The sequence below is a fragment of the Phaethon aethereus genome, assembly GCF_964289735.1.
Source record: "Phaethon aethereus genome assembly, chromosome: W".
In the NCBI taxonomy this organism is placed as follows: domain Eukaryota; kingdom Metazoa; phylum Chordata; class Aves; order Phaethontiformes; family Phaethontidae; genus Phaethon; species Phaethon aethereus.
The window spans coordinates 2,225,443-2,237,402 of NC_138581.1; the positions used below are offsets into that span (position 1 = coordinate 2,225,443).

Below are 11,960 nucleotides of genomic sequence, written 5' to 3' on the forward strand. Positions count from 1 at the left end.
GTAACGGTAGAAATTACTTTAATATACAATCAAATTACATTGCACTATAAATAAGACGTGACAAAAATACGAAAAGAAAATAGGTCTTTATAATAAACTCTAATTCTTCTGTTTTCTGAACATCTCCTCTGGATAAACATCAAGAAAGGTACCAAAAAGTACTGCTAGAAACACGGTGATTGTCAAAAAATTCTTGGACCCATTAACTGCTGAGAGAGGTTATTTTCCTAATTTTTTGGCAGCCTTTGGAAACTTCTTAAACTCAGCCTGGTTCTTGAAAAAAAGCTGAGCAAGGATATGATCTGCTGTTCCATGGAAGTAGTCATTCATACGAAGAGTTTCCAGCTGTGAAGAAAAAGACAGTATTTTAAAAAGAATAATCAGAGCTACCTGATCATTTTTACAGTATTAATGATGTGGAATATTAAAGTGCACCTCAAATCCAAGAGGAAAATGAATTAATATGAAAGTATGTAAGTGATGACAGGTCCTACCCTGGGCTATCAAGATTGCTGGATATGTGTAACCTTAGATAAACCCACCCTTGATCTGGCTCCTAGGATATAGACTCATTCAAGGCTTGTGACGATCCCTCCCTTTCGCGTGTGCTCAGCCTGTAACGATCCGCAGCCTGTCCAGCCAGCCCAAGGACAAGCTCCGTCAGTACCTCATGCACAAACACGATCTGAATTCCATCTCTCTCACGCACACATACGTGTACGCGCGCGCACACACACACGAGCACGTCACACCCTACCACAGACCTCTTCGTTGCCTTCCCCACCTTCTGTTTCCATGTACAGAGTTTTGATAGGTGTTGCATGCCAACCCTCCACACCAGAAGGGAATTTGCAGTTGGTGTACTTGACATTATTATTAGAATTTCTTTTGAAAGGTGTGCACCAAAGCATAAAGCTTACGTGCATGAGAAAAGCATAAGATCATGTACAGGTGAACATTTTTTTATGAATTCTCACCTGATTTCCTGTACTGTAGGCTAGAATCAAAAACAAATCCTCATCACATACGCTCTTGATATAATGTTGGGTTCCAACAGGGAAAAATATGACATCTCCAATGCCAATGTTGAAGTTGGCGGTGACTCCAGAGGAGAGAATAACTCCAACCTATTGCAAATAAAGAAGCAATATTCAACAACAGCAATTTTCACGGTGCTGCTATTGGATAAATACACAGCAACAGCCCCAGCAAGGCACTGAAATCAGCTAGTGTAGCATCAGTGCTTTCACTGAGACCCCAAAAAGGTAGAGGCAAATTCCTGAGTAAGAACATGCTAAGTCCTTACATTATGGAGTCTCACCATTCCACCTCAATTATCTTTGCACTTCAAATTTGCACTGGGTGAAATACATACAGTAAAATCCTGTACTCTAAATCTTAGTGCTCACTACTTTTTCTCTATTTATCTGTTCCTCAGAGGTGCTAAGACAAAAGTATTGCTTTTTTGTTTTTGTGCTCCCAGCGTTCAGGAGAGTGGGGATTCCTGTCATAAGCATGTGAACATCTTAACAAGATGGACAAATTCTGCCCTTTGTATAACTCCACTTCGACTAGAGAAGCTTCCACAAATGTAACCGAGATCAAAATTTTGTATGGAGAAGGAAAGTGTGGACACTGAAAGTTTTGTAATACTACTAATTGTAGTAGTATTAATCAGGGCTGGGGATCACTTATTAGGTCTGTAATTGTTATAAAGCCAAAACTCCACTGACTTATCCGTCACCCACGTAACATATTACCTGTCCACAGCCGCTGATGACATAACCCATCTCATTAGCATTGAAGTGGAAATGAGGCTGCCCCAGTCCGTTGCTGAGTATCCTGAGAGTTGCTAAGGTAAGGGTATTTTCGTGCTGAAAAGCAGAACAAGAATGTTCAGAAAACCATCGAACTTTGTTATATCCCTGTTATACATGACAAAGCAGCGATGAACCCACACAAATTGCATACTATGCCTTATGCTGAAATAGCTACACTATCCCCTCGAAAGCACATACCTTGTGCAGCGACTCACTAAAAATTTTTTCCGTTTCATTTAGTCCAGTGCCATTTATGCGGTAGCGAGCCCACTGGAAGATTCCTCCTGGGAAAGGATATTCTGCTGACCCTAAAACAGAGACAGCTAAATGAGCATTTCCAACAAGGTCTGGTTAACATTGCCTGCTGGTGTATTGGCCAACTTCAAGTCATTACTACGTAGGAAACCTGAGGCCTGAAATCTTATGAGCCTCTGGAACCAAAAAGAAAGCCCATTTAACTTAGCTATCCTTCATGCGGCATGAAGGATAGATAAGCTAAATCCATCTCTTATGCAGCTATGCCATCTCCCTTACCGTATTTTTCTGTAGTCTGATAATCATAATAAAAGACTCCGACTAGATTTTTTCCACCCCAAATCGCTATCAACAACAATACACTTAAAGATGCTGACTTTCAGTATATTACTTCATGTTAACCTTTATGGCACGGATTGTGTGTCACAATACTTTGTAAAGTATTGCCAATGCAGAAAAAACATTTTGCTCCAAGTGCAAAGATTTTTGTCACACATCTATTTCTTATGACCTCCACCAGCTGTGTGTGGAGCTCTGGATCTATATTTGCTTTTTATATCTTTCTGAAGAGACTATACTATTTGGAATTAAGTTTTGCCATCTATGTTTATTAGGTCCTCACTAATAATCACTAGATCCAGGCTGTACGGAAGCTTGTTTAATACAACCGTTGATAAAACAGACAGTGAATATGGTTCAATGCTCTTTATGAAGTTGTATTTTTAAAAGAAAAGGGAGGACATAATTAGGTATATGTTAAGGCGTTTATTCATTCATATGCAAATGCAAGATATTCTAAGAAGTTCAGCACCAGTCACTCTCCGGCTAACCTGCTGCAGGGCTTCCTGGCCTGTTAGATTTTACTTTCTGAATTAAAAATTTAGGTTTAGGTTATTGATTAACTTAACCGGAGCAGGGAACATACCAGTCCTGGTTACATACATCGATAGAGAACCTCGAGCTGGGAAGTATTTAGTTCGTGCCCTGCTGCTTACCGGCATTCTGCCCTCATCGCTACTGTTGCGGATAGAAACATTAAAATCAAAAGGGTAAACTACTTTGAGATAAGGATCAGGTTATGCATCTTCAAAGGGCAGTAATCAGATGTATTACCAATATATTTTTCATTTTACCTCCTTAAATTCTTATTATTTCTCGACATGCTTTTTAACTCCCATTGCAGTGAATCGATTACAGATCCAGCCCTCTCCCCCCCTGGAAACGCAGAGAGCTCGTACACACAAGGTTCCTAGATGCGTACCTTTGAGATTGTAGAAGTACTGCCACACCAGGCTGTCCGGAGACTGCACGTAGGTGGCATTTTGTACAAGCTCATCTAAGTTTGGTGGGAGGTTAACTGCTTGATCTTCTGCTTGTTTCTTGAATGTTCTGATGAAGTTAACTCCACCTCGTGGCTGCAGGACACATAACGCATATTAAGTTGACAGAGACACAGCAAACTGAGGAATTAAAATTTTGCTCTGTTGAATATTTCACCTTAGTACCTGACGGTAGACAAATTCTGCCTTGTGAACATACCTCATCTCTTTAACTGCCTAGCCCTGTTTTGCTCCTTTGCTCCCTTCCTTCTCGGTCACCACAGAGATCTGGAGCAGAAAGGAAACTTGATCTGTCTCCCGTCAAACTGTTTCAGGGCGGGAAGGTCTATCACAATTCTGTGGTTTGAATATGCAAATTCCTCACACTCAGCAGAAACTCTGTGGCTGCATTCTTGCTCAAGGGTCATTGCCAACTAATCAGCTCAAATAAGAACCATTTTAACAAGGAGATGGACTTATCTGTGGTTTCCTATGAGACCTTCTCATACCACAGAATTCATCAAGGGGCTATTGGAAAATTAGCTTTGGACTTCACTATTTTATTTTCCCTTCCACCTTTAGAAATACGGAGGATCCTCCATGAACTGGGGATAAATGTGAAAAGGAGAAAAAGTTTCTTGGAGAGAACATCATCATTTATTTCTCCTTGTGTATAAAGGAACGCACAGGGCAGCACAGTGTTATACAAAGGACGTGTACATCCTTCCGCAGTGATGGGACTAAAGAGAACAGCTGAGGTGGGGAGATCCTCTCCAAAAATACAGAGAGAGCCTGTACTGCCATGTTAATGTGTAGAAGACTAGATAGAGGCTGGCTATGCTATCATACAGACCTTTAAAGCTCTCGCTGCTATATCCTCTGGGGTAGAGAAAAATGCGTCATCTACATCCAAGGTCTGAAGTTCTTCATGAGTTGTAAAAAACAGCAAGAACAGGCAGTCTTCTGAGCCTACACTCTTTATCCAATGCACAGTGTTTCTAGGGAAGAAGATCACTTGACCAGCCGTGACATTGTATGTGGTAACCACGCTGTCATCTGCACCAATTACTCCAATCCAGGCAGTACCCTGTAAGATAATCAGAACTTAACGATCGTAATGAACGTTTTCTCATTTAATCCATATGCAGCAAATCAATAATTCAAGTAACCTGAAGGCTGTTAGGAAAAACCAGAACCTGATGGACTCTCTAACAAGCCCTTGTGAACTTAAATGCAGAATAGCATTTTAAGTGACAGAATTTTAGAAGGTTTAAGGAACACGTGACAAAGGGAGGGGTATTTGGTCTAGGAAAGAGAAGACTTTATAGGAACAAAAGAGTCTTCCATGTATAAAAAGTTGTGAGAAAGAAAAATGATCTGAGGGTTTCCACAGGCAATGGAGACAAACAAGGATTGTTTTTTTACGATAAACAAAAATGTGGTTTACGTACCAGCACAAACATTCTAATGGCTTGTGTGATGAAACATGGCAAACAACTATTTTTTGATTTTGTAATAACTCCTTTTTTCAAAATTTTTAAAAACTGATCAAAGCTGTCAGATATGCTTCAGGTGTTCTTATCCTGCATCAGTACAGGGGACGGAGCCAGAGGCTTGCTTAAGAACCTTAACAGTTCTTCATCTCTGTGATTCTGTGATGGTAATTACTTTAAGCATTGTAAGCACTTGGAAAAGTACATAAAATTCTGTAACCTCAGTTTTTATACATCATTGAAAGCTACAGGTGTTTTGTACTCTTGAAAGTACCAACATTAAACAGCCTATTTCAAGCATCTCCGTCTGAAAACGTTATTTCAAGGAAGAAAACTAATGTCATACATCAATCAGTGGTAATTTTGCTTTTATTACCTGTTTACATTTGTACATAATATATATGTTTTGGGGTTTTTTTTAACATATGTACATCTTCTATATATACATGATGCTTTAAACTGCAAAATCAGCTGGGAAAGCTGAAATAATCAGGTAATACCTGTAGCAGGTAGCCGTGTTCATTGGCATTAAAATGCCAATGGGGAGCCCGAAGCCCTTTGCTTTTGATCCGTAAGGTCCCAAAGGTCATTTTGGAGCGATGGTTATTGATACTTTTTCCAAATTCCCTTTCTTCCTCACTTTGATATTCATTTACATCCTTCCTGAATCTTGCCCACTGAATTTCACCACCTGGGTAGTTATGTACCTGTAAAGTTGATGAGAGTGGAGAACTGTATTAATTGTGGACAGTGGTGCCCAAACAATCCAAAAATATTTCAGAAAGTTCTTGATCTGGGCAATACTGAAGGGACTGAGTCCTTTTCTCATGGAGGATTCTCTCGGCATGTATTTTAGTCACTTTTCACAATTGTTTATATATTTTCTCATGTCGTGATGTAATAGTATTGTTTCTACAAATGAGAGATAAATAGTGATATCAGGAATAAAATTACCTGCTCCTCCTTTTTTTATGTCATCCTGGACTTTGATTTGGGAAATCAGTTACAGATACACCTAAACTTTTAGATTAAAAACATTTAAAACATTTCCTGGGTGAGACATTTTCCCAAATTTCTACAGTTACAAACTATTTGCACCTGAAACTATTCCTTTCCCAATATTTGTACTGCCTCTAGAACCTGGTTTGTACTCAAAAGAATCATCTTGCACTGAGGAAGGTCATATTAAAAGGGTTGCTCTCCTCTTAAACATTTTTGTTTGCATTCTTAAATTGAAAATTAATTACATAGTTAAATCTAACATGAAAAAGTACCAGAATGGCTGTTGTTAAAGGACCCTACTATCCTATCTGTCCTTTTCCTTCTTTTGATGAAAAGCAAAAATTAATCAGGAATTATTTTTTATATAAAGATATATTTAGAAGATGGTGTATGTCTTTAGGGTTTGTTCAAAGGATACGCTTCTATACAAATCAAAATACACCTAAACGAAAACTACGTAATTCCCAGCGCTTCATTGCATTGTCAACTAACTCATTTTAGCTCGCTGAAACAAGATCATGGAGTTCATTTGTTCTTGCAACATAGCAATTTGTTTGATTCCGGTCCTAAGAACGAAAAGGTTAGTGTGCTACTCAGCTTACATGAAAATTTGATCTTTCTGGTTTTGTTTCTCAGAATTTCATAATCTGTAATTTCAGAATCACACATAAAATGGTTGCCTTGTCTTGCAAGCCTAATTTGTTGGAGCAATTATTTAGCTTTCCAAGAGGCACTCCAGAGATCCATACCTCTTCCAACATCTGTTATGAATTGGACTGAAATGCTGTCAGGAAGTTTGTGCCTCTCCCCGTGGATTATAAAAGAAGCCTGGATAACAGGTTTAGACTGATCACCTAGTACTTAAAAAACAGTTAGGTGAAATTAATTCATTAAACTTCTATATACCGTGCTAGAATATTATTGCACAAGATGAACAATTTACCTTTGATTTCCCCAGATGATTCAGGAACTGGAATTTGATATCCACAGTTTTTTCATCCGGTTTTGAGGAAGATGCACCATCATCTTTAGCACCCGTCTTTTCCATAAAGGCAGGGTTCTTTACGTAGACCAAGGACAGGGCCAGCACTCCTATCGCGGTGGTGATAACACAGGCCAACAGACAAACTAGAAAGACTTTCATTAGGGACCAGCTGCCCTTTCTTTCCTGAAATTAATAGAAAGCCCCCCCCCAAGCAAAAAAGAATTAGATTTAACACACAGGAGAGTTGGTGATAGCTCTTTTGCCATCAAAACGGCATGCCTTTCAGAAGCACCGCTAGAGCCAAATTACTGGCCCCCCAACAGGGAAAGATATATATGCAGACATCCTTGCTGTCCTTTCATTATTTCAACGAGTACATCTTTATCATCCTGGGGTCTTACCAACACGTCAAGATTTTTTCATCGCTGTTTCTCATCCATCTCACAGAACACTGAAGACCTGTAGCACCAACTCATGGCAAACCTTCATCTCTGGGGCAGAGATGCTGCCTCTGCTTTATGTCACCTCTCGCCTGGCCCAGCTCCCTGGGCTGGGGAGGAACGGGGAAGTTTCACCCATGCTAACTGCTCTGGGCATCGTTCGTTAGGGAAAATTTCCTTTGTGGACATTCAAGCCTCTGGCGGAGGGTGAAGGGGAGAAGCCGCTGGGCACACGGAGGCACACAAGTTCTTTATAAAGGCCAAGACGCTTCTGGCCCCATGAAGCATCACCTTGGTGAGGATATTCAGCGTTCCCTGTGCCTTAGCCATCTTTGCTGCTGAAGCTGCAGCTTCAGATGAATAGAGACTGTATTCTCTGGCCCAAACAGGTCTTAAAACTCTTTACTGATTCTGGGTGCACAGCTTGGTGTGCCTTTAAAAGCCTGATTTTTCAGGCGGTGTGTGCCTGACAATGAGCTATGAATGTTGAGTTCTTAAGCTGGGCAACCAGAAATGAAAAAATTGAAGACCACTTGCTGATTTTAACAAAATGATCTTTTTCATCAATCTGTTTGACAAAAGCTCTTTACAAATAGATTCCTTTTGCCAGCAGAAAAGTTCTCAAAATATCACCCTTATTCTATTCGGTAATACTATTTTCTTCAGTTTAAATGACTCCCTTTTTAAAGCTTGTGTTCAATTAAATATCACAACAGTAGTACTCAGACCACAGAGTCTCATCAGAGAACAACGCTTTATAGTTAAATGCATTCAAAATCCCCATTTTCCAGATTTGAAGGACCTTTAATTTACAGCATTTTCACAGCAGTGGCACCAATCCAATAATTATTTTTAAAGTAAAAAGAATGCTGTACATATTACATAATAATAACAACTAATACAGAACATTCAACCTCAGCACAACTGCGTGGAGTGAGTTATGTTGTGAGGAAATCACCAGCCTTGGTACATTTACAGCCAAGAAGCAGCACTGTGCTGACTGCAAACAAACGTAACCGCTTAGGAGTGATATGCCAGCTCTTACTGAACAAACTGAATTCAAATCCCAAGAAGCAAAAACTTTAATGGGAAAATTACAGAGAATTACTTTTCTCAAGGGCAAAAAAAAAAAAAAAAAAGAAAAGATGAAACAGTACTCTAATGTGTAACTCAGCAGAGATACTAAACATTACCATAAGATGAGCTTTTAAGTAGCTCTTTCTGTTAAAATCAATGGGGAATTCTCCAAAGATAATTACTTTGTCCAGCAGTTAGAGGATAAAGAATTTAGCTATTGACTTAAGTGGGGCCAGGGAATTATGTCTCTCAGTTCAGATCCTAGCTAGTGCACATGGAGCCAGGCATTTTAGAACCTTAGCAGTTGAAGCCCGTTACAACTTTTATTTTCTTCAGGTCCTTCTTAATAGTACAGGATTAGGTCATATTACAAAATAAGGGTTTAATCTTCAGAATGACTCTGTTAATAATGTTTTGATAGCACTGTAAAAGAAAATGACTGGTACCTCTTTCTTTGGCCACTCTTTTCCTTTTAAAGAGCTTTGTATGCTCTCTCCATGCATTTCAAACGCCTGGTTATCCATTTAGTAAAGCTGAAAGAGATTAGTCCACAGAAGACAAGAAAAACATTGAACCAAAAGAATGTTAAGTCCGATATGTGCTCAGTTACGTTACAGAGTCCATTGAAGTGACTCATCTTCTGCATAGTAACACCAATGGCATTTAGTGCAGTACCATTGTGCAGAAATGTGTTGCAAAACAAAAAACTCTTCTTGCCTAAACTACAACAGAAAGGTCTGACAATTTCCACATTCAGATTTAACATTATTCATGTATCACATGAACCCTAAGACACAACAATACCATGGGACAGAGTCTGAATGATCAAATACTGGGGGGGGGCGGGAAGCAGAGGTCATCTAGTTCCTTTACCTATGCTAAGGACCTAATAGATTTAAATTACAGTTTTGGCAGGTTGTGTAACCTACTTTTACAACCACAAAAGCAGTTGAGGTTCCAGAATTTCTTTGGCAACCCATTTCCCTGATTACATATTATCATTGTTAAAAAGGTTTTCACAAGTCTAAATCGCTCTTGCTGCAACAGGACTGTTAAATTTTACCCTCCTGCAATGGACCTAACTCCACAGGCAGGGAATGCCCTGCGAGGTGAGACCAGCAGTACCTCCAGCCCAGTGTTTTTTCTCTGACGGGACTTTAGGAAATGATAGGGGAGAGCATAGCCTGGCTACTATTTCCAGGTTATACCTTTCATACTTTACAAGCACACATTACAGTTGGATGAGAGATGCCAGAGGAAATAGCCTCTTCCCTTTAGATTTTATTCTATGAAAAACTTCATGACTTTGACAAAGTCTTTTCTGAACAAGCTGATACTCCCTGACCTCCTAAGTTTACTGCTTGCTGGTTAAAACAAAGAGCACCTCTTGTCCTAAACAGATCTCCTACTAGCTCCTTCAAGGCCTCCTACACTTCTGTATTGTGCGATTTGAGCAACAACAAGCACATGTTCCGCTCCCCAGGCTGAAGAACCCAGCCTTTTTAGTCTCTCTCTCTTAGGCAGCTCTTCCATCTCCAGGATCGTTTCAGTCAGTCTTCTCTGGATCTTCTCTAACCCCACCACATTATGAAAATAAGGAATTGCAATAGACTTCATTGTTAACTGCTCTCCAAGTACTGTTTTCCACTCATCTTTATACTTCCCTAAAAATAATTTAATATAGACTATGATTCCTTGTTTTGAGGCACACAAGCGTTAACTGTTGCTACCCAGTCATAAAAAGGAAACTAGATTTGTGTAATACACAGTGTTCGCAACGATCTCTCTCTCTTTTTATCCCTGCCTTATTTCCTTGATATATTCCGTGTTTGATTACATACTTCTGAACTTCTAGGAAACTGAGGTTAAGCTTATTGCCCTATAATTCTTTGGTATCATTTAGCTGACTTTTTGTTAAAAATTACTTTGCTAGTTCCATTTCTAGACCCTTATGGGACTGCACTGACTTCTAAATTTTACTGATAATTCAGAGAGCTTCAGCCGTTTCTCGAAGAGCTTAGTGTTAATGCTGGTAGGCGTAGTCCACTGAACATAGGTAGCTTGCGTAAGAGCTATCAATCACGTTTTCCCTGTCGTAATCTGAGCTTTATTCACTGCCCGTTGCCACTGATGTTTTAAGTAAACATTCTGCTTTCACTGACATCATTTATTACTCTCTGCAAGGAGGTCATGGACCAAAATTTTCCTTGGTCCTCCCTTATATCAGTAAGGGACTTACTGTTTACTAGCATAAGCAATAAGGAACTTTTGGGTTATTTTATTATCTTTCACAGCTCTTCCTCCTTGTCTCTCGTTTTTGTGCTTTGGACTTCCCAAAAAGCACAAAAGACCAAGATGACTCATCTTTAGGGACAATTCTAGCTATTTCCATTATGATTCCTACTTGAAGACCATTGAGGACTACAAGACATACATTTATTTTCACTGTTCCCTGTTAGGCTATCCTGCAACTATATCTTAAATATATGTATTTTTATGAACTGTCAAACTCCTGAGCACCTTTTTCCTAGACTCTTTTTCACAGGATTTTTCAAACAGAGCTTTGAATTTCTAGTTGCTTCTTTCTATTCTTCCTCTTTTCCATTCTTCCTCTTTGCCATTCTAAAAATCTGGAAAACCTTGTAAGAAAATTCTTGTATTAACCTTCACCTTCTGTATCAAAACATGACAACATCCTACTCTAAAAATACCCTGGATACTCTGTATTCAATTTATCTTTCCCAACAAATATTCAGTTAATTAGTATCTCCTCAAGGCAAATTATTCTGTCAGGAGTTTACAAAAATGTTCTTTCCATCTTCTCCTGCTTGGTTTGGTTGTCTTAATGGTAGGTCCTCAACATAACAGCACTCAGGCTTTTTTCTCCTTTTATTATCATAAAGACACTTTTAACAGATTATCTGTCTCTATACTCTAGACTTCAATACAAAGGTAAATATTCATAGAGAAACATATTTTCCCACCCCTTTACTTCAGGAGCCACCTCCACTTTTTTTCTGGATTAATGCATCAACAAATGAAATATCCCACCACATAAACATTTACATTGCCTTAATCACACCTTTGTATAGAACATTGTACATTCTTGCATTTAGTTTCCATACAGCCTGCACTAGTATAGACATTTTAAGTGTTAAGCAGACAGATTCACTATCCTGTTTTCTGTATTGCTTCAGTCCTTTTTATAAAACCCTATACCCACTGCTACTATGCCTCTGGTCACCTTTCCACTGATAACACTTACATTCTTTTGTCATCAGTCCCCATTAATTCTAGTTTAAAGTCTTCCTTAAAGAAGAAGAAACTTCCTTAAACTTAAAGAAACACTTATTTTTCCTTATGAGATAGAGCCCATCTGTCCTCAGCAGTCCTTTCTTTTCTGCTCTGGCGGAGCTGTGAAAGCTCAGCCATTCAAATTGGCAACATTAAATTAATGAGAAGTTTTTCTCATTTCCCTTTGGACAGCAATGCTCTCTGCACAGTCAGAGACCTACCAACTACAAAGTTGACAAAATATTTTGAGGAAGGACACAAAAATTAAAAACCAT

General features: G+C 39.0%; 1 protein-coding gene across 1 annotated transcript; it reads right to left on the bottom strand.

Moving 5' to 3' along the window:
- Positions 1–219: 219 nt before the first annotated feature.
- On the bottom strand, positions 220–8,915 carry LOC309415231 (oxalate decarboxylase OxdD-like; the record flags this gene model as incomplete). The annotated part of the gene is made up of 9 exons (XM_082012685.1): positions 220–345; positions 978–1,127; positions 1,761–1,874; positions 2,019–2,128; positions 3,337–3,490; positions 4,248–4,481; positions 5,388–5,594; positions 6,833–7,057; positions 8,838–8,915. The coding sequence occupies 9 exons, from the start codon at positions 8,913–8,915 to the stop codon at positions 220–222; spliced, it is 1,398 nt and encodes a 465-aa protein (XP_081868811.1).
- Positions 8,916–11,960: the final 3,045 nt, after the last annotated feature.